Source organism: Aulonocara stuartgranti (genome assembly GCF_965226115.1).
Source record: "Aulonocara stuartgranti genome assembly, chromosome: 16".
In the NCBI taxonomy this organism is placed as follows: Eukaryota; Metazoa; Chordata; class Actinopteri; order Cichliformes; family Cichlidae; genus Aulonocara; species Aulonocara stuartgranti.
Window position 1 is genome coordinate 24,959,576 of NC_138952.1, and position 26,404 is coordinate 24,985,979.

Genomic DNA, 26,404 nt, shown 5'->3' on the forward strand with positions numbered 1-26,404 from the left:
CCGTGCATGGGGCTGGACAGCGTCAACACGTTAAGGAGCTAACTGCGCTAACACACTAGCTCCCACCCATGTAATTAAGCATTGCGTGGCACATCCAACATACTGTTTTACTTTAGTCCATGATGCGCTTACCTTCAGGGTCATACATCACATGAAAACCAAAATAATTCCAAACGCCAGATCTGAATGAGGGTGGGGAGGTTCAATTTGCCATGTTGCAAGGAGAGCTTAACTTCTGTCTCGCTAGCTTGCCCTGCGCTCTTCCTTCTGACGATGCTGTCTGTGTTGAGCGCTCAGTGGATCTGCGCTCGACAGTGCAGCCTAGGCGGAGTAGTCGAACGCAGATTCACTGAGCGCTCAACACAGACAGCATCGTCAGAAGGAAAGTTGATAAAATAAATTACAAATTTTGTATTGTTCGATACATATGCCTACCGAACCGAAAGCACTGTATCGAACGGTTCAATATCGATACGAATATCGTTGCACCCCTAATTAATATGTATGCTGACTTGATATTGTGGACATGTAGGGAATTTATGAGGATTTGTAGGGAAAATTAAGCACAAATAAAATCCCTTATTGCAGAGGTATTTGTAGATTGGTAAGGTTTGTTTGTTTCCTCTGTTGAGTTTTGAGTGTTTTTACCACTTCTTGCATCCCCTGCTATTCTCTGTTCTCTCTTTGACCTCTAGTATGAAGATCTGCTTCACATGGAAATCGAACGATTGTTGGTCAAAAAAAATGCTCTTGCTGTGGCTAATAACTTGCTGGAGACTGAAGAACCACAAGAGTCCTTCAGAAAGTGGAACAAGCTAATAAAGTATGTAAACACAACTACACACATGCATTTTGGTGACTCTGTTTTGAAGTGAGAACTTTGTCAAACTGTGCTGGGGAATTTGTGACTGTTTAGCTTTTTTACTTTGTGCACTCTTGATACGATGTCATTATATCTCATTGAAAGTCCACAAATCTATAATATAATGTATAAGATACTTCAGTTCAGTATACAAAGCAAAATTATATTTAGTAAAATTATAATACATATATTCTAAACATTTTTACAGACTTTAGTCTATAACAATAAGTTATATTGCTAACATGCTTGTTTGTGCCCAGTGTTTTATTCTTATTATTTAAATCTTTTTCCCAGGTTCCAACTCCCAGAGTACATTCTGGATTTTGGTTTTGTCATTCCTGGCAAAGTCATGAGTCGTGCTGTGAAGGTCAGCAATAATGGATCAATACCTGTGTCTTTCCATCCCACTAACAAACATCTTGGGGACACAGGTAATGCAATGTCCTCCTACTTTTTCAGGTCATCATCGCTTTCTCTCTCTCTCTCTGTTAGACTAATTTACAAGAACAAAAGGAAAATAAACTTGATCTCTGATAACTCTAGAACAAAGATGAGGTAGCTGAACAAGTGACAGTTTTACCTAAAACCCTTAGATCGTTAAAGAAAGATTACAACAAGACACAAGGTTACAATCTTGGATGTGGATAGTTTGTTAAAGGCAGGCAAAGACAACCTGTGTTTTTTAAAACGCTTGAAATAAGGATTAGTGGGGTCAGGTTCATTGGTGAATCGAAATTGTCCGTAGGTGTGAATGTGAGTGTGAATGGTTGTCTGTCTCTCTGCATTAGCCCTGCATCAGGCTGGGAATCTGTCCAGGGTGTACCCTGCCTCTCATCCTGTGGTAGCTGGGATAGGCTCTCCAGCCCCCCTGCAACCTTGACAAGGATAAGCAGAAGAGAATGGATGATGGATGGATGGATGGATGATTGGATGGATGGATGGATGGATGGATGGAATAAGGATATGTTTGGAAGTGTATTTAAGACAACTGGTGCTGCTTTAAAGCAGCATCAAGTATTGATTTCTTATAGTTGTTTTTTTCTAGCTTAGCATGTTCTGAAAGAAGATAATAGAAAATGTAGATTTGTAGCAGTTTTGAAACCATCTTCATGTCTAAAGCTTTTGTACACAGTGGTGAATTTAAGTATTCACCTCAAGTATCATTTTTTTAAATTTCTCTTTAATTTAAATGATTTTAAAATAATTTATGACTTTTTTTGGTTCCTCACAGGTTTCACAGTAGACTTTGAAAGCATGAAGAACCAACCCCGTGATGAGACGAAGAGTTTCACAATTAAATTTGACCCTCAAGGAGTCAACCTGGATTTGGGTTATACGAGTGCTATTCTCCCGATCCAGGTATACACAGGCTTACACCTGTACATGTCCACAAACTAAATTTGTGTCTTTTCACTCTCCCTCTATAAGTTATTTTGGATCTAAGAGGATTTTCTTTGCTGTTACAGGTCGCAGGTGGTCCAACGGTGCAAGTGCGACTGTGTGCAGTGGTAACCATGCCAGCTGTCACCATTTCCAGTGATACGATTCAATTTGACACTCTGCAGTGTGGCATGTGTCAGGTACACCATGATAACAATGGATGATGACTCTGTGAAAGTTCTTTTCTCTTCCTATTCCTTTCTCGTCTAATATTTAATTTGAAATACTTAGTAAGTCAAAAATTGCTGTGCCTTGAAAATATTTTCCAAGGCACAGCACATTTCCCCCATTCTTTCTTCTAATTCCACCATAATAAGCAAAAAGGCTTATTAGGCTTATTAAAACAATACAAAAAAAAGAGTACAAACAATATTTGTAGTGTATACAAAATTATTACAAAAATCAAGCAAACGATAATAGCGATTAGTTTTCACCATCTAAGTGTATAAATAAGGCTCAAATATTTATATTAACTCTCTGTCTGCGTTTTTTTTTGTTTTTAAGCTCTACTGTTATTTCATTGCATACAAAAACCAAATTCACAACTTTAACTCATGTTTCATCTTTTTAATCCATCTTTTATATACTTTGTGTATAAATTGAATTTATTTTCTTCATTTGTGATTGGACTAAAAGATGTAGGTAGAATCATATAACCATCCACAGTCAGATGATACAGAGAACCAGTGGGTACTTTCATTCAAATACAGCACCTTTCAAGACAAAGATCACAAAGTGCTTCACAAAAAAACAATAAAAATTTAAAAACAAAAATAGAATAAAGAACGAGGTAACTAAAGCCAAATCAGAAAGATGCAAATTTGCAAATTTCTCATCTCTATATTTCTTTTCTTGGACTTGAGCATCTTTATATAATTCACAGTCCTTAGTTATCATTACTGGGCCATGGTGCAGCCTTTTTCACATCATCTTTTATTTTAAATTTGCCTTTTTTACCAGTTCCCCCTTTAATTCAAGTTTCTTCTGATTGGCTGTTCCTCACAATTAACAGTTTTGAACAGCAGGTAGGTACAGCTGTCAAGCACAGAGCTCTAACTGGGCTCACTGTGGTGCCCTCCTACATATAGTTACCAAGAAATTTATTTATTTATTTATTTTTTAATTTTATTTATTTAGGACAGTGCATGTTAATGAACATAAATGTAAAAAAAAAAAGACATGAATGTAAACATACCAGATTATAGCCAAAGGCTAATTTCCATCTGTTATCCTTAAGCATAAAAAATAGACATAATAATTCATAAAAATTCATCATTCATAATAAAAACTCCATCACCAAACTCACACATACACACCATTCTGTTCCCAAATAAAACATTAAAACTATACAACTCATACATGATCACACACTTGATTTGTCCATAACCAGTTTTTAACCTTTGCCTTAAACAAATTGAGTGTAGAGCATTCTCTAACTGGTTGAGGAAGACTGTTCCACAGATGGCCACCCTTAACAGAGAGGACGTTCTGCCCAAATGCTGTCCGTCTGTAGGGTATAAACAAGTCTCCTCAGATTGTAGCTCGAGTGGTCCTGTCTGAGCTTTCTTTATGCCTAATGAACTGCTTTAGTGGTGGTGGAGCAAGCTAGTGTAAGACTTTATATATTAAACACACTCTTTTAAGTTTCACTAAGTTATTGAAGTTCAGTAATTTATGTTTTTTTAACACATGACAGTGGTGGTGGGAAGTCGGTTTTTTGTCAAGTAGTTTTAAACTTCTTTTATAAATGTTTTCAATAGTTTTAAGTGTTGTTGGACAAGCAAGTGACCAGGACGTCAAACAATAGTCCATATGAGAGATGATCATTGAGTAAAAATAAGTTTTTGCAACATTCATATTTAAATTATTACGTATATGATTAAAATTCCGATTATTAAATTTAAGTACCTGGGACTCTTTATTTATGTGACTCTTGAAGGATAATGTTGGGTCTAGAATGACCCCAGGATATTTAAATTCTGGAGCTAATTCAAGCTCTACTCCATCCAGGAATATGTTTGACTGCTTCAAGTTTAAGGGGCGTTTTGAAAAATACATACAGACAGTTCCGGTAAATCAGTGAATTGTCAGACCTATACTGTACATTCGAACCTTTGGTATTCTAAAGGCATGAGTAAATCTCTTTAATTGAAACCAGTTTTAACTTGCAGTAATGCGATGTCATTATATTTAATGACATATTGTTGTGCAAAATGTAAGAATTTCTTTATAACCCAACAGATGAAGACAATACAGCTGCTGAACCATGAGTCTGTGCCGTGTCACTGGAGCATAGCTGAGGAGGTTAAGCCTTTTAAAAAGGTATGACTGTTGTTATTTTGTGGATAATATAAAAATGGAATCCACAGGCCATCTGTGTCGTGCCAAGAAAGATATCAGATAGAGAGAAATACAATAAATGTGATGCCTGCATTTGTTCTTGTTCTCACTCAGATCGATAAGTTCCTGCCCCTCTACAAGCGTAAAAAAGCCTTGCAGGAGCAGCGCCCACCTCCAGTGGTGTTTGAGATGTTTCCCTCCTCTGGTGTGCTGTCCCCTGGTGAACGGGTCAATGTCCACATAAAGTTCAAGCCTGCTGATGGGGTGAACTGCTTTTAATATTAGAACAATAACTGTTAGATATAATTAGTAGCATAACATCATACTGCTTAATCATGAAAAAGTAGCAAGAGAACGTGATATAAAATATGACAAAAGACCTACTGTTTTGCTCTATTTGTCTTTCAGTGTCCTTACAACAGACGGCTAGTGGTGCGAGTCGCTGACAGCACCCAGGAGGTGTTCATCACAGCTCAGGGTCAGGGTGAGGATCCACATCTCGAGTTCTGCCCTTCGGTACTCGAGCTGGGCCCTTGTCTCCCTGCCAGCACTGATGTTGAAGCTGAGGTTACAGTGAAAAACCCCTGTTCTTTCCCCATTGAGTTTTACTCCCTGGAGTTTGACACACAGTATCTCCAGGAAGAAGAGGTAGCACTTTTTTTCTAAAGTCTCAGAAATATTGTTGCAAATTTACTTTAAAATGAAGTGCATGATTTTTAAAGGCAAGGCTACAAGTGGTGTAGTAATATGAAGAGATTATGTGATTTCCTTTCATTGGTAAAATATGGCATGATTAAAAAGGCATCAGAGAAAGAGACAAAGTAGAAATGCTGTGCAATGCAATTTTTTCACTACAGTTAATCTCACACAGCTTTCCTGAATTAAATGATCTGTTTTTGTCTTTTGCATTATGTGGTGTCTCTAATAAGACATTTTTTTCTGGGTTTTTAACTGCCCTCTCTTCTCATGGTCACATGCAGATTCTGCGTTTGATGCAGGATTATAAAGACAACAGTGTGTTACTACTTCCTCCACGTGTCCCGGGAGAAGGGCTTCCCTCAGAACTGCTGGACTATTACAAGGAGTATTGCTCCAAGATGAAAGACGAAGGTATCTTTAAAGATACCTAAGCAGCTATTGATAATATACACACAGTTATGTCAGCACATATTTGTTTTAATGTCTGTCATAATGTCACTTTTAATCGATCTGTGTGCCCCAGAGCTGAAGGCAGGTACGGGTCATGACGATCAAAATGAAGACACACAGGGAGGAAAAAATAAGCCTAAACTAGATGAAGACCACCCAGAAATTAGAACTACAGGTGTGAAACCACCTGAAATGTGTAAGTACAGCAAGTTTCTTCTTTGTTGGTTCTCAGTCATCCAGGCTATGATCACCTTGAGTTGAAAGCAACAGGACTTCTTTGTAATGTCCTTTAAGATGTTTCACTTCTCATCTAGCAGTTCATAAAAAAATGCCATCAATTTTCAGACTTGTGTAATTTTCTTTGCAAACATTATTTTGCTTATAAAATTAACATTTAAATTCAAATTCAGTTTTCTCAGAATTGACCAGATTGGCGAGCAGCGAGAGTCTAAGACAGTTCGAGATGACCCCTATCTGCAGAGCAGTTGCCCGACATATGGGTGTTGACCTGTCACCTGAGGCTCTGATTGGACGCAACTGCAGAGGCATTGCTATTATCGTATATGGAGCCCCACTGACAGGTTTAAAAACACATTCTGCAATGAAAGAATTTAAATAACGATAGTGTATAAAACAATCATCCCCTGCTAGAGTCAGTTAACTTGATATAAAAGGTGTGTGTGTGTATGTGTGTGTGTGTCTCTTTTTTTTTTTCAGATAAGAGCAGCATAGCAGCTGCTCTGGCACTTCGGTATGGAGCAGCGTGCCTCTGTGTTGATGATGTGGTTACAGATATGCTTTTAAATGGCACTTCACCAGTTAGCCTGACAGCAAGACAACTCTTTGACTTTGCTGCTACAGAGCATGCTCAGAAAAATGCTAAGGAAGCTGGTAAGCTGGAAGCTAGAAAGCAGCTTGTGATGGAAAAATGAATAACACCTTTAACTGGTCATTTTCAGTTTTAAGTAAACGGTTAAGAGCTGGGCTGCAGCGTGATTCAGCTGTCAAAGGAAAAGAGGGTGCGACCTGGGCAGATTGCCAGTTTATTGCATGGTCTGAAAAAAGCATCATCTTTAAAAACCGTCCCAAAACACAGATACATGTTTTAAAATCAGAAAGGTTTTAATATGGTTAGAAAACTGAAATTAAATTATGAATTTATCGTTGGTGTGAACAGGTCAAAACAAAAGACACAAAAAATAGCCTGATATCAGGCAGCAATACCAACTCTTTATAGCCTGACTCTCACATCTGCAACCAGGCAAACACAAAGAGGACAGAAGAGTAAACCTTCTCTATATGTGATTGTTGATTTTTATTAAACTGTTTTGTTTGTTTTTTCATTTAGCTAAACACATATTAATAGTTGTACTACAAAGTGATGAAGAAAATGTACACGGCAGTATAAAAACTCATCAGAATTTAGAAAATGGTCTAAAAATGAAAATTTCCTTGGGACTAAACCATTAGAACCTACACTTACTGTATCCTCTGCCGTAAATTAAATGAAGCTTACCCCCATCCTTAGAGATATTTCAGATCTTTTACAGTAAGGCAGGATACCATAGCAGAAGAGTAACTAAAAATTACCCACCTGCTACCAGGTCTGGTCATTGAGGAAACGTCTGGATCAGGACCCACAGCACCTCTTGAAGCCTCCGATCCAGATTCATCGCCTTTTATACTAAATACAGCCAACAACTGTGAGGACAACAGTAGTGAAAATGACTCCAAGGCTCCCCTGATGACTGAAAATCAACACATTGTCCATTGTCTGGTACATTTTCTCAAAGTATCTCCGTATCTGTTGTCTTTGAGCTTTTCACAGGACTTTATTTTGTTTGTTTTTACTTTTTCTTTCTGTTTTAATGTATTTCTTTTCTCTATGAATTGGTGGTCTGGTCCTTGCTTTGCAGTTAAATAATTCATTTAAATTTCATTTCCTTTACACCTCTATACAAAACTATTGTATAAACTGTGAATACAGAGTAATTGTTACTCATAGAAAACCAATTTATTTAGTGTGATTTTGCTTCAGGGAGGAGATGTGACCACACTGAGGAGTCTGTTGCCTGAACATTTACTGGTTGATATCCTAGCAGAAAGATTTCAGGTGAGGTATTACATGGTGTGTATATACAGAAAAGTGCAAACTGAATAACTCTTAGCCAGTGCTGTGCAATAAATTGGCACAAATAAGGAATGTTTTCTCTCATGTTTCTCTAGTTATTTTGTAATTCTCTCTAATGTTGGTGCTTACGTTGTGATTACAGTTAAGCGATTGTTATCGTGGAATAGTGATTGATGGCCTGGACTCAGCGTACACTCGGGTTCCAGCGAGCACTCTGCAGGTTGTTCTCAAGGCCTTAAGTAACCGCAAACACATCTATTTGGTCAACTTATCTGACTCTTATACAGCCCTGAAGGCACGGGAAAAAGCTCAAAGCGAAGCTGAAGGTAAAATATTTACAGACAGAAATTCTTATACCTGTGAACAGAACTTATAGTTGTCACGTTTATGTATTGAATTGGATAAATGACCAAAACTGTGTGTGTGTGTGTTTCAGAGGCTCTGCAGAAGGAGAAAGCTGCCAAGGAGGAACAATGGCTGCAGGACATGGATGAGGAGGAGTATAATGCTCTGCCACAGGAGGTGAAGGAGCGCATCAACAAAAAACACAGAGAGGAATTCCGACAGCAGAAGTTCAGGTATTGACAATATTTATTTTTTTCAGTGAGGTTTTAATTTCTAGTTTTACCAAACTGCACAAAGTCAAAACTGATGTTTTAGCTTGATGAAATGGACACAGTCATCAATGGTATGATCAACATGCCTAGTGAGGCTCAGTTCTCTGGGTGAAAATGCCTTGTTGATGCCAGAGGTCAGAGGAGAATGTCCAAACTGCTTCAAGCTGATAGGAAGACAACAATAATTCAGATAACCACTTATTACAACCCAAGGTATGTAGAAAAATCGGGTCCGTCCTGCCTTGTATCAAGAGTTCAGGCTGACGGTGGTGTAATGGTATCAGGGGTATTTTCTCTTGTTCCCTAAGTACCAGCTGAGCATTGTTTAAACACCACGCACACACACGCCTTTCTGATTGCTGTAGCTGTCCATGTCCATCCCTTTATGACCACAGTGACCACATCTGCTGAGGGCTGTTTCCAGCAGGATAACACACCATGTCACAGATCATAGAGCGTCTCAAACTGGTTTCTTGATGGTCTCCATGAAATTCATTTTATTTTACTCAAATAACTTTCCTAGTCACACAGTCTCTATCCAATATAGCAGCTTTGGAGTGAAAGCCGAATCAGATATGCAGCTGACAAATCTGCAGCAACTGTTTAATCTCTTTCATGTCAGTATGTCAGTAATAAATAATCAATACATAATATGTGCTTTAACATTTATATCAATAATGGTTTAGAATATGGCATAAGCCACTATAACCACATTTTGAGGTATTTGATGTCATTCATTTTCTTCTTAAACCAGTTATAGACTTAGATTTACTATATCTACCATGTAATAAAAGCCCTCATAGGGATCATAAATATAGAGACTTGAAACTACTTCTTGCTTCCTTCTACATCCAGGAATATTGTGCACAGTTTTATTTATGCTGAGCATGCACAGTTTCACTCAAATACCAGGAATATATTCAAGTTCAAATGAAGGTAACTAAAAACAATTCACTTGTGTGTAAGGGAGCAGATGGCGAAAGAGCTGGAAGAAAAGAGGCAACAGGAAGAGAACCAAAGGTTAAAAGAGGTGGGTGGAAAGAAGGACATTAAAGAACCATCAAGGAAGAAGAGCTTGCTGGGGGTAAAGCAGGTCTGTATCCAGTATGAAGACCAGCAAATACAGAGAAAAATTAGAGCACTGAATTAATTTCTCCCCTTTCCTCTGTAGTCAACATTGAATGTGCTAAGGGCGTCTTCTGTTAACGACTCCAAAGAGCAATTAGGGGACACAAGAGAGCAATGTCATCTAAATGAAGGTGCAGACAAGTGTAAAAAAAACATGTAATATTTTATAAAATGTAATATAGAGCAAAAAATGAAACGGTTTATAGAGTGCAGCATAATCAGTTACTGAGTGACGTCTGGTCATTATTCCTACAGAGCATCATAGCAAAGAGGCCGATGATCCACAGAAGCAGACAGAAGGAACCACAGGTTCTCCTCAACCCACAGACACACTGGAGATAGACAAGGTAGATTAGAGCTTAGCAACGATGTCAACACACTCAACCCCAGTGCATTATTTAAAATGGTAGATATGTATAGCAGACTAATTACCTACTTTGTAACTTACTGGAGTTTTTATACTGCATGTTTGGGATACATTATTTCATAAGATTGTGTAATGTTATACAACAAATCAGATATGAGGAATGATGGAATAATAAATAATAAATCTTACTATTTTAACAACATGTCTGATTTTTTTCAAGTATGTTTTGAATACTTACTTGATTTTAATTTGAGAAAAAAGGGATTCAAGAAACAAAAGTACTTCTTGTAGGCCTATCTGTTACTATGTGTGCTGTGAAATCTTCAGCTTCTCTTACTTTAGTTTTTAAAACCACTCAATGAAGAATTAATGATTTACTCTGCAATCCAGTGTCTTGCATTCTGCACAGGATCTAATTACATTAAAGTATTTAATTTTGCTTTTATATCCAACATGAATCATGTGTTGTTGCCAGAATACAGAAACTGTAAATGTGAAGAGTGCAGGAGAAGAAAAAGAGTTGAAAGATGGAAAACAAGCAGGGGAGAGGAATCAAAAAGACAGAGCAAGAAGACAGGGCTTACCTGCTGGGAAGGTTTGTACAAATATGCCATTTAAGGGCTCTTTGTTAAGTCAATAACATAAAATCTGAGGCCTGTATTACAAAGCAGGATTTAGTCCAAGTAACTTTGGGTCCAATCCTGGGTTTCCATACTTCTCATTCAGATGCTTCGTACTCACCTTGGTAACTTATGCTGTAAACCTAACCTGTTCTGGTGCACATTATGTTCTACATTAGAGGTTAACAGACTCACATCATTGCCTACTAACCATTCAAGTGCCACCATTCCTTCATTCTCCATTGCTCACCATACCCCCATTCAGTCCCGGGTGGAGAACCTGCAGTCTAAGTTCTGTCAATACGAGGAGAGCCAAGCCCTGGTGGAGCATATCCTGCAGCACTGGGACCGGCGCCGGGGATTGTTGTTGGTCCCACTCCCCACTGAAGATGCTTTAGGGTCAGCTGAAGTTACAACAGAGAAGCAGGTGTGTTAGCTGGCCAACACACCTGGTGGTCCTCCACCAGGTGGCCCTCCAATCCCTCCTTTTTTTTTTTTAACTTAAATGTAAGACTGCTTGGAAAATTGGAAAGGTGTGCTATAATTCTTTATCCTTGTTTGAATCCAAAATATTTTTTCCATCTACACAGTCCTCTGCTGATAAGAAGAGCAGGAGAGTCAGTAACAAGCTCATATCACCTTTGCACAGTCAAATAGCAGGACTGTCAGAAGCAGAGAAGGCAGACGACAAGGCATCTCCTCTGGACATTCCATATATTGTGTTAAATGTAACAGAAAAAGACTACATGAGCATCATAAGCAGCTCTTTGCCTGCCCTAGATGAGGTATAGCATCATTTCACAGATCTTTCATTTTTATAAAATTATTAATTATGTTTCTGTTGAAAATGAAATTATTCTTTCATAAGTTTAAGATGAATTCCTAATCTATTTTCTTTTCTGCTTTGGTCTCATTAGGTGTTGGATGATTTAGGGATAGGTCCTAGTGGCCCTCCAATCCCTCCTTCTGTCACCTTCTCTGTCGTTCCTTTTCCCAAAAAACGAGAGCAAGCTAAACTAGAACAGACCTGTTTCACCTTCCTGGTTCCTTCAGGGCTGGATGAAAAGGACAAGGACAAGAAAGAGGACGAGCTGCAAGCATCCGTTTTAAAGTTATCGGTAATGTCTAAACAAAAAAAATCATTCTTAATTTGAGGCAAAATCTGAAACACAAGCAACATGGACCTCATGTCCATTTAACCCACACAAGCTTATTTTGGTGTTAAAAGCATGAAATTTTAGGTTTTTAAGTCAGAACACTGTTTGTCTGCTGTTTTTGTAAAGGAAGAGGCAACAGGCTCTAAAGGTCATGGCAAGGCCACCATTAAGGACAGCACAGTGGCGAAGGACAAGGATAAAACGGGCCGAGAGATTCACAGGAGCAAGAAACAGACTTCCGCCAAAACAAAAGCACAGGGACCAGAGCGTCTCGGGTCACGTTCGCATGCCTCCTTCCACCCCGAGGACACTGACCAGGAAGAACATCAAGCAAGCTTGGAACAAAAACGCAGCCATATGTAAGACGTACTGCAGAATCACTAATGTTCATTAGTGTTTTTTAATTTGTTGTTGGTGCTGCTTGTCTGAATGTGTGCTTGTATGCATTTAGTCTGACAGCATTTCGCTGGGTTGTGCCAGCTGGCGGTGAGGTGGTACTCAAGATCTGGTTCTACTCAGAGTCACCAGGAACTTTTAAACATACCTTCAACTTTGAGATAGTCGGGACCCGGAGACTCAACCAGCTCATCTGCAGAGGAGTTTCTACTTATCCTTCCATCAGCAGTGATTACATGTCAGTCTGCGTAGTGTGATGAACTAATGTAGTGAAATAACTGCAAACGGGGAGGTTGTAGTTGGCGTGTTGTGTTCTGCCTCACTTTGTAAAAATCTAGATCTATTTTTCACAGATGAATTAAGTTTGAAGCTTTTTAATAGTCTGACTTTTTGTGTGTGATTTCCACAGGACTGTGTTTCCCCACAGTAAGAAAGTCACTCAAACTAAAGAGGGGCTTCTGAAGACCTATGTAATTAAACCTGGATACTTTGAGTTTGGACCTTTGCTCTGTGGCAAGACCAGAGACAGGTGAGAGGCAGAACGATGGCTATAAATGGTTTCATGTGGTTGTGGCTTTCTTTGTATTTACAGATTCACGTGTGTGTTTTCTAGATACAAGGAAAACAGGTACCCCGAGAACTCAGAGAAGCTGGTGATTCACAATAACTCATGTCTGGAGGCTGAGGTCCAATTCAGTTTCAAGCATGATACGCAGGCCACCACATATCTGTTGGACCCCCCAGCCATGACCCTCAAACCGAACCAGAAACAGGTAGAATAGCACTAATGCTGTCTGATAATTTTACTCTACTTTCTCTACTTACATTTAAATACTTTTCCACCCTACAAGGAGTTGACGCTTTGGTCGTACCCAACAAAAGTAGGACAAATGAAGGACGGCTTGATTTGCCAGATCAAAGACAATCCTGAGCTTGTGGTCATTGAGCTTTCGTGCTGGGGCGTTCGGCCAGAGTTGGAGTTGGAAAGCAAGCATTTGCACTTTGACAGGATTTTGCTGCACAGGTACCAACATATACCGCAGTAATTCAGGGAACACGGATAACTATTGCTCAGTTTACAGATTCAAAAGTGAATTTGAAAAAAAAAAAACATGAAGAATTTTCTCAAAAGAAAGGAGCTTCAATGATAAAATATGCCACAGTGGATAATTTGGGATTTCTCTCTCTTCACCCAACCTTTTTTATCCTGCCCAGGAGGGACAGCCGCAGCATTATGATGTATAATAAGACAGCTCTGCCAGTTTCCTGGAGATTGCAGGGTGTGGAAGAGTTGGGTGATGAGTTCACTGTGCCACAAGATCAGGGCATCATCTCACCTAACTCTTCTTTCCCTTTGAGCTTGCGCTTCAGAGCCCGAAGGCCACTCAATATTAAGAGAATCTTACGTCTGGAGGTAGAGTACAACCAGAGCAGTACTCATGCTGTAGTTAATAAATAACATGAAATAAATGAATATATTATAGACATGTTATACACACAGAAGTACATCATGTGGGTTTTTTTCCAGGTAGCCGATGTGGAGAAAATCCTAGGTGTTGTATACACTGAAAATATTCAGGTTACTGCCGAAGCCTATGACGTGGACCTGGAAATCAGTCCAGGTACAAATGAAACAGCTTTTCGTTTAAATGTGAAAGTGAATGTGGGCCTTTTATTGATTTAAATGCAGTAAACAATCCGATTTTGACCATTTTGAACCTGCACTTCCATTCTCCACATTTTATGCAAAAGAAGGAGTCACATAAAAATGATATTTAAGTTGAAAAAATGTAACAAGGATGTTACAGTAACTGAAAATCCATCATACAGACATTGTTATATACATTTATATTTCCTTAAATAATGAAAATTAAGTAGAGCTGCCTTTTTATCATGAGGAAATATTTTTGTCACAGAGAACCGGCATCTAACGCAGCTAAGGACCATTAACAGATAGCACTGCAAAATGACTGACTGAGTGGGTGGCAGGATATAATAACCACCAATAATGTACTACATGCTCATGTTTCTCTGTCAGATGGCTGTCTTAATTTTGGAACCATCAGAGTCTTTGAGGATGTCAGACTGTCACTCAGATTGAAAAACCAAGGAAAATATGAAGTATCTTACAAGTGAGTTTAAACTGATAGTTTTTGCAATATTTTATTCATATAAAGGTTTTCATGGAACGGTCATTTAATTTTATTGTTCTCTTATCACAAGGTTTAATGTTGAGCAGACAGACCCAGTGCAGCCAGACCTAAACTCCATTTTCAAAGTGTCTCCTCAGTGTGGTAGTCTGATGCCCAACAAGCCCGCAACAGTGAACATCGTCTTCAAACCTGATGTGGAAGTGTTCATTAAAGACCAACCTATCCTGCCTTGCCAGGTTCGATCCATAAAAAGTAAAAACTTTATTTAAAAGATTTAAATAATTGATAGCTGACACTGAGTGAGCTAATCTTTTGCAGGTGATTGAACCGAGCATTGGGACAGGAGGAGAAACTGTAGCTATCGTGGCGATCAGGGTTTCAGCCCGATCTGTTTTCACCAGGTGAAGGCCGATTCACGCTTTCACTAATTCTGCACTATTAATATATTATTTATTAATAGTGCAGAAACATTATTGTATTATCGTATTATAGTATAGAATTTGAAAAACTGTGTTTCTTTCATCTCATTTCCAGCCTCTTATTTTGCTCATATGAAGCAGCTTAGTAGTTGTTTTTTTGTTTTTTCGTGTTTTATGTTCGTCTCTCTTCAGATACAAGATCACACCTTCATCCGACTTGAACTTTGGTCCTCTGATCTATGGCAACAAGAAAAGCCAAAGCTTCACCATCGAAAACAATGGGGTCTTTGAGGCCTCTTTCACCATCTGCCGCATGATCACAGATCCCGTGAGGACAGGGTAGGCCAACAGAACACACGAAAACAACACATCCAGCACATGTTATTTTAAAGATATTTTATTTGCTCCACCATTTTTAGTTTTAGTTTTCACAAAACAAAATTTTGTAACATTTATTGTTAATAAATTGTGTATTTTTTTTCTCTTTACATTCTGGTCTCAGGGGTCCAGGTAAGACTATATCAAGAGAGACCCTTTCAGGGAGGCCCAATGCTGCCAAAATACCACCAGAATCCTTTCAGAGTTTTCTTCAGGTGAGAGAACACTGGTGAATTTCACACCAGTGACAGTGCCTGATAGATGGTCCTGTTTGTGGTTTTACAGTCATTGGACTCTTCATTAATTTTCTTAGAGTTACATTTTCTGTTTATTTTGAGATTAGTCAAGCTAATAATTAACACATGAATAATCACAAAACAGTCCTGACATTTTTTCTTTCAGTTCCTTTGAGTTGTTATGGATTTACAAAAGTAAAACAGACAAAATAGACACTGAAAAGGTCTATAAAGTGAATTAATAAGAAACACGATAAAACCCCTTAATTTTAACAGGGAAGCAATACAAAAAACGGTGATGATGGTCATGAAATAAAATTGTGTATAATTTTGTGTCTTTGATTTTTATGCTTAATAATTTTTAAAGCAAAATAAACTAAATTCTGCTCTTTGACATTAAATTTGATTTCTTTTTGTAAGTACTCCTTTCAGTATTCTCAACACCTCTCCTTGCTTCTTCTGATTTTCCTGAATTCTTCCAGAATCGCCTCAGCGTGGGTATGTTCTCAGTGTCTCCCTGCATTGGGAGTCTACAGCCAGGGTCTCAGCAGCTGGTGACAGTGGACTGTGCAGCTGAACAGCTGGGCAGGTGGAGCCAGGGTCTGCACATTGACATCATTGGGCGTGACCCCTCAGACCATCCTGATGGCATACCCTACACACTGCTGGCTGAAGTCTGCAAGCCAGGTGAGAGCTGCATGATTCTTTTTTGATCAGTAAAGCTGGTCAGGCTCAGCTCTACAGTCCTGAAATTACCAAAGGCATATTAAAAAGATTTTTGATCAAAGATCAAATTCTGTTCTAAACTTACTGCTAGCCGTTCTTTGACTTAAATCATATTATATCTAGCTCTTTTTTTTTGGTTTCTAGGCATAGTATTGGATATGGCCTCCATCTTTGAGGAACACCATCTGTGCTGCAGCAGTAGCCAGCTTTCTTCAGAGCAGTTTTGCAATGCTAAAGGGATTTTTGTGCTGGATGAAAATAAGTTTATCTTCAACAAAATCCTGGTGGGTCAAACCAGCCGAGCTCGCTTCAAACTCACCAACAGCAGCAAGGTCCCCTGCATGCTCAGCTTGGCCATCAGAAGTGCTGGGCCTAAGGTGAAGTGTTTAAAGTCACAAGGATAAATGTATATCGGACTGTTTCTGTCTATCATAATGTAGGTAGAAGTTTGAGTCTAAAATATGTATGTTTTACAGTCATCCCGACACATTGAGGTCTTTGACTTGCCTGTGACAACACTGAGCATTCCCAGCCTCTCGCACGCGTTTGCTGTTGTCACCTTCACACCTCAGGCAATGCAGCATTACAGTGTTGTGTTTGAGGCCAAGGTGGAGGGAAGTGGAAGGTAAAGAAGCAAATGACTGTGTATGCCACTGCGGTGTTGTCTTTAGTTTTTCTATCCCTTTTTTAATCCCTGTTACTACTGTATATAATAACAATAACAGCACCGGTTGTTTTCTGCTGCTGACTTCTCCCACCCTGCTCTCTTCTCTCTGCTGGATTAAGAGTGACACCCACAATTAAGACCAGCGTGCTGGAGTTTGACCTTTTGGGACAAGGCACTCTGCCCAGTGTTTGTGTGGTACGTCCAGGTCTGAGGAGCAGTAAAGGAAGCCCAGTGCTGCACTTCAGACGGGTACCAGTAGGGCGCAGACATATCCGACCCCTGGTGCTGTTAAATAATGGAAATGTTCCAGCTGAGGTGAGAAGAAGGAAATTTGTCTGTTTATCCATTTTAAATTCAGTAAAACCAAATTATACCAAAATATAAATATTATTATTTACAATGCATTCAGAAACATAACAAACAGTCTAGGTAGGATTTCATGAATAATGAATGTGTTTTCTGAAAATGTGTATAGGTCCAGATTGACATGCTGGATGAGCATGGTGTGTTCACCCTAAAAGCTGCGTCTGACAACATTAACGCCTCAGTGGACTCCACACAGCGTGCTTCAGGTAAATAAAACTTGTATTTGTGAAACAACACCTACAGAAAAGTGCACTGTAATTTTAACTGTAATGTTTTAATGCTCGTTTTACCACGGCACTCTGAAAATACAGCTGACATTTCTTTAATCTAAGTCTGAGTTCTTAAGGCTGTAGTGTGACTTTCTCTCCTAAGTGGCCATCTTAACATTGCTGGGTACTGTCTTACATATTGTTGTAACTATTCATCGCATTAGCTGGCAGTTCTTTATAGTCCATGAGCATCAACGTGACCTTATTGCAAGAACTTCCCATTCAATTTATGTCCCAATTTATGATTTATAGATCCTAACCGACATGACTCGGTTTTACCCTGTCTTTTCTTTGAGGTCAAGTGTGATCTTGTTTTAGTTTAACAAATGCACTGAAAACTAGTGGGTGAGGCTTTAAACCATTCACACTTCCCACTCCTCAATGGTTTCTGACATTTTTCCTTCTCCACAGAGCACAAATCGGTGCACAGAGTAAACCTAAAGCTGAAGAGTAATGAACCAGTGGAGATTGAGGTTGGCTTCTGCTCTGATAAACCCTTGAGTGTCAAGGCAAAAATGTCACTGCAAGTGAAGGACAACCAGCAGAGCAACACTACAATAGAAGTAACAGGAGAGGCTTACCAGCCAGTCATCTCTCTAGATCACATCAGCAGGTCGTTGCAGGATATAGATCATGAAGATGAAAAAGAAGGTATGGCATAAGATTTTTTACAAAACCTCCTAATCTTGTGATTTAGTTCAACAGAAGCTTGAGTCTTTTATTAAAGACCTAATTTCTCATTTATAGGTAATTATGAGGTGCTGGATTTTGGTGACTGCCATGTAAACGTTCCATACAAAGAAAGTTTTACTATGACCAACCACAGCAGCAGCCAGGTGCTGAGGTTTGAGTGGCCCCCTAGTGGACCTCATGTCAGCTTTTCACCACAGGTAAAATATCAACAAAGTGGCAGAGGCTGTCAAAACTGTTAAATGGTGGAGCCAAAAAATACTTTTTCATAGCAGTGATAAAATGTGCATTGTCAAAAGTCGCTGGTTAGTTTGGCATTATTTTTGAAACAAAATAATGCCTCAGTGCAATCAGCATTTCTCTTGTGCAATAATTAAATAATTTGTGGTTTTAAATATGTACCAATGACTTTATATTCATTTATTTATTATACTTGCTCTTTTTTAAACTTTGTATTGATGTTTTTTTTGTTTTTATGTGAGCTTGTGCAACATAATTTCGTTCTGCGTTGAATATTTGAGGTAGTGCTGACAATGACAATAAAAAAAATCTTGAATCAAACCAGCATCAACAAATAGTAAATACAGCTATAGACATTATTTCTGAACACACGCAGTTCCTTTCCTAAGACACTGATTGTAGTAATTTTACATTTTCTCTTGCTTGTTTTACTGCCAGCTCAGGAAAACATTTAGCTGCTTGTTGTTACAGGTGGGACACCTTCATGCTGGTTGCTCTAAGGAAGTGATTGTCACATTTAGCTCCAGCAAGGCAGTGACTCTGTCTCAGCTGCAAATGAGATGTAAAGTTTGCCAGGTGGAGTTCCAGCAGCCTGTAGAGGAGGTAGCTGACTGGGATGACCGACACAAGATGGTACACTGGCTGAGTTCTTCAGAGAAAGCTTCAGATGCATCCAAACAGGCTGTAAAGGACAAGGTACATGTGGGCCCTAGCTTATTGTGTTAGAGAGACAAGTGGTGTCAAATGCTGTATAAGGAGACAAGTTAATAAATCACATTCTTTTATCCAGGTGATAAGAACAGATCCTGAGCCTTGCTGCTCTGTGGTCGACGGCTCTCAGGTGGAGCTTGAATTACGCATCAGTGCTGTCTGCGACTATGTGAAGTTAAGCTGCAGCACAGACATCATCCTCTTTGAGAACACCATGCTTTTCCAAACCAGGCTGCAGCAGTAAGTCAGGTTTTGTGTACAACATATTCCAAGTCATCAAACCTAATAATATATAACATGGTATTCTTGTGAAACATTATTTGGGGTTTCTTATTCATCAGATAGAAATGAAAATACTAAAGATCAAAAAGATAGCCACTAAAGGCTTATATGTGATGTATATCTAACATTACATTGCTCAACAGTGGGCACCATAAATGTAAATTCAAAAATATGTCTTTCTTTCTGAGTATTTCTGAGTGTTACTTTTTTTGTTGTCTGCACACACGCACGTAGACTGCAGGTTGTGAATGAGGGAAGTTTGAAGGTGGAATTCTCCTGGGAAGTTCTCATGGATCCAAGCAGCAATATTGTCAGCTGTGACCAAGAAGGTACGACAGAAATATTATATCATCAATATTATTGGGTCAACTTGTCATTGTTGGATTTGATCCTGAAAATAAGTGCTATTTCTTTCTGTACCTACACGTGAATACTTTAAAACCTGGACTTGACTCTGTGTAAATGTCTACATGTGGTGTTTAACAGAGGGGACCTCGACTTCTCGACCTGGCAGCAGATCAGCAGGATCGCTGACTGAAGCCCGTCCTCTGGCGAACTTGTTGTCACTTCTAATGTTGAACCCTGAGCTTCCTCCTTTCAGCATTGAACCCAGCGTAGGGACCATGAAGCCGGGTGCCAGGCAGAACTTCACTGTTCGCTTTTTACCCCTGCAGGTGTCCACTTTTCAGGGAAAGCTGTTTTGCAGGTAAGGGAAGTGTAACATTTCCATGCAGGTAAACGTTTAACTAGGTATTTTCTTCAAGTTTTTTGAAAATGGCGTCAATGGTTTGGATGCTTTTCTTTCCTTTTTGTGAGTATGCACTTTTCTTCCAGTATTCAGAACTTGCAGGATGGGGAACAGGTCCCGTGTATCTCAGTGTGTGGCCGCAGCCTTTTGCCCCAATTCCACTTTGACCTGGAAGATTCAGACTACGTCAGTGGGAACCGTCGTAACTCTGAATTCAGTGGCCCTCTGGACCCAAACACCAGAATTTTGGAGATTCATGCCATTGGTTTGTCTGTACCATCAACAAGGTAATAGCAAGTAAGGTTAGAACTTCTATCTCTGTCAGTGTAACCCGGGATGTTTCATGCTCTCGGTTGACTCTTTAGGTCTTTTAGTGTGGTGAACCCAACCAGTAAGCCCTACTCATTCAAATGGAGGTGTGAGGACAAAAGTAGGAGCCATTTCCACTGTCTCGTTCCATCTGGTGTCATTCCCCCTGGGAACAAAGCAGAAGTAAGAATAGACAGAGTGCACCCCACATAACAGTGATGGTCTTTTCGTCGTAAAGTATCTCACAGAGTGTACTACCTCATTCCCATCTTGATCTCATTTTCTCCATTAGTCAGTCTTGGGTTCTCTTCTTTTACCTTTATCTGTCTTTATTCATCTCACTCACTCCATGTGTTTTTCTTGAACTAACAGTATATAGCATTATGACCACCTGCCTGATATCTAGCCCCCCCACCCCCACCACCACCACCACCTCTCTTTTGCCATGAAAATACCAAATAACTGTGATGCACTGGGTATTCTGATACCTTTCTATCAGAACCACCATTAACGTTTTTGGCAATTTGAGCTCCAGTAACTTGTATGTTTTCATGAATGAGTCTTGGCCACCCCTGAACCTGCTTTGTCTGCTTTGTTTGTAGGTGTGTTTTGAGTATGTTGCCGAGCAGCTGGATGCAGTGGAGTCCTTCTGGACCTTCATTGTTGACACTCTCTCGCTATCTGTTCCCTTCCTATGTGTGGGCACTGCTAGAGAACCAATCACCTATCTCGACAGACCTCACTTTGACTTTGGGGAACTGCTTCTTGGTAATTCAGTTTTAATATATACAAAAGCAAACGTTCAAATAATCCCTTATACTCATACTTTGTGCGTATTTGCTTCTTTTGATGGTAAAATTAGATGATTTTTTGTCTTTAACTGGCTTGGCTAATGAAATGCAACAAAGAATACATGTCATTCAATTGAGCTTAGATTTACAGCAAGTGTGATGATGTCCTGCTCTGCCAACTCAGTCCCTGCCTGCATCAGCTGATGGCTCTACCAATGCCCTTCCACAAATCCAGTTGGCAGCTCTCACACAGGGCATGCTACCTAAGTTTCTTTAGCCTGCCTACGGTTGATGTGCATCTGCAAGCTGCTTTGCAACCCACTTCCAACACAGCTCCTCTTTCAGTTTATGCCTTAAGATTAGTAAATATACTGTCTCTAATGATATCTTGGTGTTAATGGCAGATGTGTTGCCACAATAGGTGTTTCTAAGAATAAATTAATCTATCACATTCTGATACAGATTACTTTGAATTTTTCCATGTACAAAAAGGACAAAAAGTGGAACAGGCAGTTAATTTTGTGAGTGAAGAGGAAGAGCCCTTCCATTTCTCTGTGGTTCCTTCATCTCTTTTCTGTGAAGACCAGCAATCGAGGCTCATATTGGAGCCCATGACTGGCACAGTGGCACCCAAAAACAGGTTAATGACATTATAATCTTAATGAGATAGCGATGAAATATGCTCCCCAATGGCATGTTATAGAAAGTCCAAGAGAAAACTGCATCAGATAATTGTAAACTGTTTTGTGCAGGTTGCCATTATTGGTGTCGTTCACACCTTCCTGTGAAGGTTATGTGAGTTTCAAAGTGGTTCTGAGGGTGAAGAAGAAGTCAGAGCCACTCACACTGATCATTAAGGCTGATTGTTTCACCCTGAGCACTTCTGTACAAGTTGAGAAGCCAGAGGGGGGCCTCAAAATGATTGCCCCCAACCACCAAGAAACTCTGGACTTTGGGGAGGTGAGATGATACAGACAAAAATATTCATATGTATATATGTACAGTCACCTTCCTTTACATGACAACTTAGAGCTTCCTGTGTGTCTTTCTGTACAGGTGGGGATTTCAGAGCAATCCACTTTTACTTTTCTGGTGTCCAATCTGTCAAGATTCATCCTGGAAGTGAACTTTGAACTAACGGGTCCCAAAGCACTGCAACAGCACTTAGTCACAAAAACACAAAATGCTGCCATCGATGCTGGGAAGCAGCTGCAGTCTTCACTGTGTTTTTCCCCCCAGTGCATTTGCAACCTCAAAGACGTCAACCTAAATATCAAGGTAATAGGCTGGTGTGGATTTTTACAGAAGTAACATGCTTTAAAGGATCATCGAGGCTTTTAAGACTAAAGGAAAACATCATGCTTGTAGTTCTCTTTTAAGAAAAGCTCATGTACATGTAGGCAGTTTGGCTGAAGTTATCATTTTCATTAGCAGTTATTGTTATACCATAAAAATAGATCATCTTTTAGAACTAAGTCTGTCTATCTGAGTATTGTGTGATGGTTTTTTTTGTTTCCTTGCTGACAGTTTAACCAAAAGGCATTTCCAGTGGAAATGGGCTGACATATCCTGAGCATAACCATGTATAATGTGGCTTTGTAGCTTATCAAGGTCGTGCTAAAACATTTTTTGACAGATTTTCGAGCGCCGTGTACTACATAAAATTGGTTTGAGGTCTGTGAGCACAACCAGAATACATAAGGCGCACAGGATTATAAGGAGCACTGTCCATTTTTCAGACAATCAAAGGATTTTAAGAGCGACTTATTTTCCGAAAAACACGGTAATAACGACGGCCCGCTTGCATGCCCTACCAAAAAATGTGCTTTGGTGTGTATCTGACGGATGAAAGCCAAACCAGTTCCACACCACTGAAGTTGCACCATTTTTACAAACCAATTCTGGTTCATCTGTTTCATTCGACGATCCTCTTTCGCCTTCTCATTCTCCGTCGCCGCCATGCTTTTTCTGCCATGTGCGTATGAAAACAAAGGCACTGCGCATGTGCGTTTTACCCATATTCTATCGCGACATTTTATTTTCTTATCATTGCCTAACACTATACCGGTATTACCGTGAACGGTATGATATGGCCCAGCCTTAGGTGTGAAAGATAATAATTATTGAGTTTTGCTTTCTGGGCATTTCCCTTTCTGATGTAAATTTCTTCTTGATTCATCTCATCAGGTGAAACGTGGGCCAACATTTGCCTTTGATATAAAAGGCAAGGCTGTATCACCCAGTCTCGAATTCTCCTCTACCAAGCTTAACTTTGGGAAGTGCTTCTTGTACTGTCCTGGTATGGAACCGGCAACTCAGACCCTAGTGTTAAGGAACAATGGCAAGAGGGACATCAGGTGTGTTTAAGTCTCCGAACCATAAGCATGATTTTTTTATGAACTATTGGATTAGAGTTCGCATATTTATTAATATAATATAATATGATATGTAATATTAATATTATATTAACACATAATGTTTTGCTGCAAATATCATCAAAGCAGAACAGATTTATTTAAAAATGTAAGGTAACTGACATTTGATATTTCTTATCTCTAAACTAGTTTTCTGGATTTATGGTAACTTAATGTTAAACAGTTGTTGTCGTAGTTTGAATTCCAGTTTTTCTAGGATTCAAGGTTCTTCAAACATTCAAAAGCTGTTACTGGTTTTACTCTTATCTGGCTCGTTGGCTGGTCCTGTCCTGGCCAACTCGGCATGATGCGTGGGAAGAAGAGGGAGACACTGCTGTAACTTTGCCTGAAGCAGATCTTTAATTCTTTTCATATAGGGCAGCAACATGACAATATCAGTTACACTCAAACATGTGCACATTCAAAACACTTTACAGTTGATTACAGTAACTTAATGACTGTGTCAGCCCTTCATGGTGGTTGCAGCTCAATGTCACATAATCTTGTCCCAGGCTTCCTACAACAGGAAGTAACATCACACAGAAGGTCCAGAAACAAGAGGATCATTTAGAGCCTGATTGATAAATTGCTTTTAATTCAATTTCAAATTTTTACTCAGCATTTTTTCAGTGTCGCAGTTTAAAAATACGCTTTTTTTAACTGCTGCAGCAAACCATGGATTACTCATTTACATTCTGCTCGAATCAGCCAGTTGTTGTATTTGTTCAGTTTATATGTTGCCACTGGGAAACTGCAGATTTTGATGTTGCATAGTTTATTTCTGTTTGACAAACTTTGCAAAATCAACACTCAGAACATCGTAAAAGGATGTTTCTCCTGCCTCTTCTTTACTTTTTAATTTGTGTTTATCATTCGTCCCAAATACAAATACTAGCATATCGCTAATATCGCTGATAGTGACGCCACCAATATATCAGTCAGGCTCTAGTATCATTCAGATTTTTGTTTTTTTTGTGTCAGGTAACTCTGAGAACAGCACGTTGCTGTGTAGATAAACAAAAATTTGACTCACAGAATCTGATCCTTCAAATCTTGTGCTTTCAGCAGGATGCCTCAGTTCTGTTTCTCTCCACCACTCAGTTGTTACTATAATCAGAATAAATGAGACTTTGAGAGTCTAAAATTAGATTCCTGTCTTCTGCTCCTCAGCATCCAGTGCCAGTTCGAGAACACTGCTTTCTTGGAGATGGACTTCCATGCAGATATTTTGTCACCTGCTGGTGTAAAAGAGATACCATTCACCTTTTATCCTCGTGAGCCATGTCAGTACCACGAGAAGCTCACCTTCATCTTAAACAGCTGTGTCACAAAACAGGTGGAGATACTGGGGCAGGGCATCGAGATGAAGGTGAGAACCACTGTGCATGTGGTGGACTCAACAACTATATTTAGGTTTTTCGTCAAAATACAATTTTGTCGTAAAAAAAAAAGATAATAATTAAAATGATATTTAAAATAATAAAATTAGCACAAAGAGCAACAATAATAATAAAAGAGTATAAAATGATAATTAGAATTACATTTAATACAATAAAATCAGCACATTAGATTAAAACAATAAAATCAGGGTCAGACTGTGTCATAAGCCAAGGAGTAAAAATGGGTTTTTAAAGTGGACAGTGAAGAGGCCTCTCCAATGTGCTGGGGCAGATTGTTCCACAGATTAGGAGCCGCAATAGAGAAGGCCCTGTCCCTTCTGAGCTTTCTCTTGTACCTGGGTACCTCGTCGCGAGCTCCCCCAAGGAACGGCTTTCTTCTGTGTTTAATTTTACTTTTCCTTTATTTTTTCACGAGCAGCACTTGTCTCCTTGTGTACGACCGACAAACCTTACTGGACATAAAAGACGGTCTTTCTTATAACTTTCCGGAGTTCAAGTTTTGCAACACGGACGCTCCGTTTGCAGACCCCCCATTCATCTCACCTGAGACGCCTTTGTTCTCTGGCCCTGGAGGCCGCAAACGCCGACGCAGAGGGAGAAGATCTGGCGTTCTGGTTCGACTGAGACGGCGCACTTACAGACCACCGTTACCCAGTTTATTACTGGCTAATATGCAGTCTCTGGAGAACAAGCTGTGCGAGATTCGGGCACGGATCTCATTCCAGCGAGAGATGCGGGACTGCTGCGTGATCTGCCTCACAGAAACCTGGCTATCGGACAAAGTACCGGACTCCGCAATACAACTGCCGGGGTTCTCTGTGCACCGCGCGGACAGGTCACAGGATCTTACTGGGAAAAGCAGAGGCGGTGGTGTGTGTTTCATGATCAACAACAGCTGGTGTGATTATGCGAACGTGCACCCGGTCAAATCCTTCTGCTCACCGGACCTGGAGTACCTGATGATTAAGTGCCGGCCATTCTGGCTACCGAGGGAATTTACAGCAGTGATTATTACGGCTGTTTACATTCCCCCACAAGCCGACACTGACCGTGCACTCAGGGAACTGTACAGCGCGATCAGCAGCGAGGAAACCGCACACCCAGAGGCAGTGTTTATCACAGCCGGAGACTTTAATAAGGGAAACCTGAAGAAAGTCTCACCAAAACTCCATCAACACATCCTTTTTAACACACGCGGAAACCGGCTACTCGACCACTGTTACACCTCTTTCCGGGATGCGTACAAAGCCCTCCCCCGCGCCCCATTCGGCCAATCAGATCACTGCTCCATCCTGCTCCTGCCCGCCTATAGGCAGAAGCTGAAACAGGAAGCTCCAACCCGGAGGGCGGTGCACTGTTGGACGGACCAATCGGAGTCTGCGCTGCGGGACTGTTTTG

General features: G+C 39.8%; 1 protein-coding gene across 1 annotated transcript in view; it reads left to right on the forward strand.

Annotated features, from left to right (window-relative positions):
• Positions 1-26,404, forward strand: part of hydin (HYDIN axonemal central pair apparatus protein) — a 54,904-nt gene that overhangs the window by 19,610 nt on the left and 8,890 nt on the right. The window contains exons 30-82 of the mRNA XM_082507609.1: positions 696-823; positions 1,157-1,293; positions 2,094-2,221; positions 2,329-2,442; positions 4,544-4,624; positions 4,757-4,906; positions 5,051-5,290; positions 5,623-5,752; positions 5,865-5,987; positions 6,202-6,372; positions 6,509-6,682; positions 7,396-7,568; positions 7,830-7,904; positions 8,065-8,248; positions 8,359-8,500; positions 9,506-9,632; positions 9,711-9,798; positions 9,923-10,014; positions 10,510-10,629; positions 10,920-11,081; positions 11,245-11,439; positions 11,572-11,772; positions 11,938-12,170; positions 12,263-12,445; positions 12,617-12,736; positions 12,821-12,980; positions 13,059-13,231; positions 13,423-13,621; positions 13,736-13,829; positions 14,246-14,339; positions 14,431-14,596; positions 14,679-14,761; positions 14,972-15,118; positions 15,282-15,372; positions 15,876-16,080; positions 16,264-16,496; positions 16,596-16,744; positions 16,906-17,101; positions 17,262-17,358; positions 17,833-18,072; positions 18,169-18,311; positions 18,823-19,047; positions 19,142-19,302; positions 19,579-19,673; positions 19,831-20,050; positions 20,179-20,379; positions 20,458-20,584; positions 21,004-21,169; positions 21,685-21,832; positions 21,945-22,152; positions 22,249-22,470; positions 23,380-23,549; positions 24,777-24,975. Of these exons, the coding sequence (XP_082363735.1) occupies positions 696-823; positions 1,157-1,293; positions 2,094-2,221; positions 2,329-2,442; positions 4,544-4,624; positions 4,757-4,906; positions 5,051-5,290; positions 5,623-5,752; positions 5,865-5,987; positions 6,202-6,372; positions 6,509-6,682; positions 7,396-7,568; positions 7,830-7,904; positions 8,065-8,248; positions 8,359-8,500; positions 9,506-9,632; positions 9,711-9,798; positions 9,923-10,014; positions 10,510-10,629; positions 10,920-11,081; positions 11,245-11,439; positions 11,572-11,772; positions 11,938-12,170; positions 12,263-12,445; positions 12,617-12,736; positions 12,821-12,980; positions 13,059-13,231; positions 13,423-13,621; positions 13,736-13,829; positions 14,246-14,339; positions 14,431-14,596; positions 14,679-14,761; positions 14,972-15,118; positions 15,282-15,372; positions 15,876-16,080; positions 16,264-16,496; positions 16,596-16,744; positions 16,906-17,101; positions 17,262-17,358; positions 17,833-18,072; positions 18,169-18,311; positions 18,823-19,047; positions 19,142-19,302; positions 19,579-19,673; positions 19,831-20,050; positions 20,179-20,379; positions 20,458-20,584; positions 21,004-21,169; positions 21,685-21,832; positions 21,945-22,152; positions 22,249-22,470; positions 23,380-23,549; positions 24,777-24,975 (8,283 nt within the window). The remainder of the gene's footprint in view (positions 1-695; positions 824-1,156; positions 1,294-2,093; positions 2,222-2,328; positions 2,443-4,543; positions 4,625-4,756; positions 4,907-5,050; positions 5,291-5,622; positions 5,753-5,864; positions 5,988-6,201; positions 6,373-6,508; positions 6,683-7,395; positions 7,569-7,829; positions 7,905-8,064; positions 8,249-8,358; positions 8,501-9,505; positions 9,633-9,710; positions 9,799-9,922; positions 10,015-10,509; positions 10,630-10,919; positions 11,082-11,244; positions 11,440-11,571; positions 11,773-11,937; positions 12,171-12,262; positions 12,446-12,616; positions 12,737-12,820; positions 12,981-13,058; positions 13,232-13,422; positions 13,622-13,735; positions 13,830-14,245; positions 14,340-14,430; positions 14,597-14,678; positions 14,762-14,971; positions 15,119-15,281; positions 15,373-15,875; positions 16,081-16,263; positions 16,497-16,595; positions 16,745-16,905; positions 17,102-17,261; positions 17,359-17,832; positions 18,073-18,168; positions 18,312-18,822; positions 19,048-19,141; positions 19,303-19,578; positions 19,674-19,830; positions 20,051-20,178; positions 20,380-20,457; positions 20,585-21,003; positions 21,170-21,684; positions 21,833-21,944; positions 22,153-22,248; positions 22,471-23,379; positions 23,550-24,776; positions 24,976-26,404) is intronic.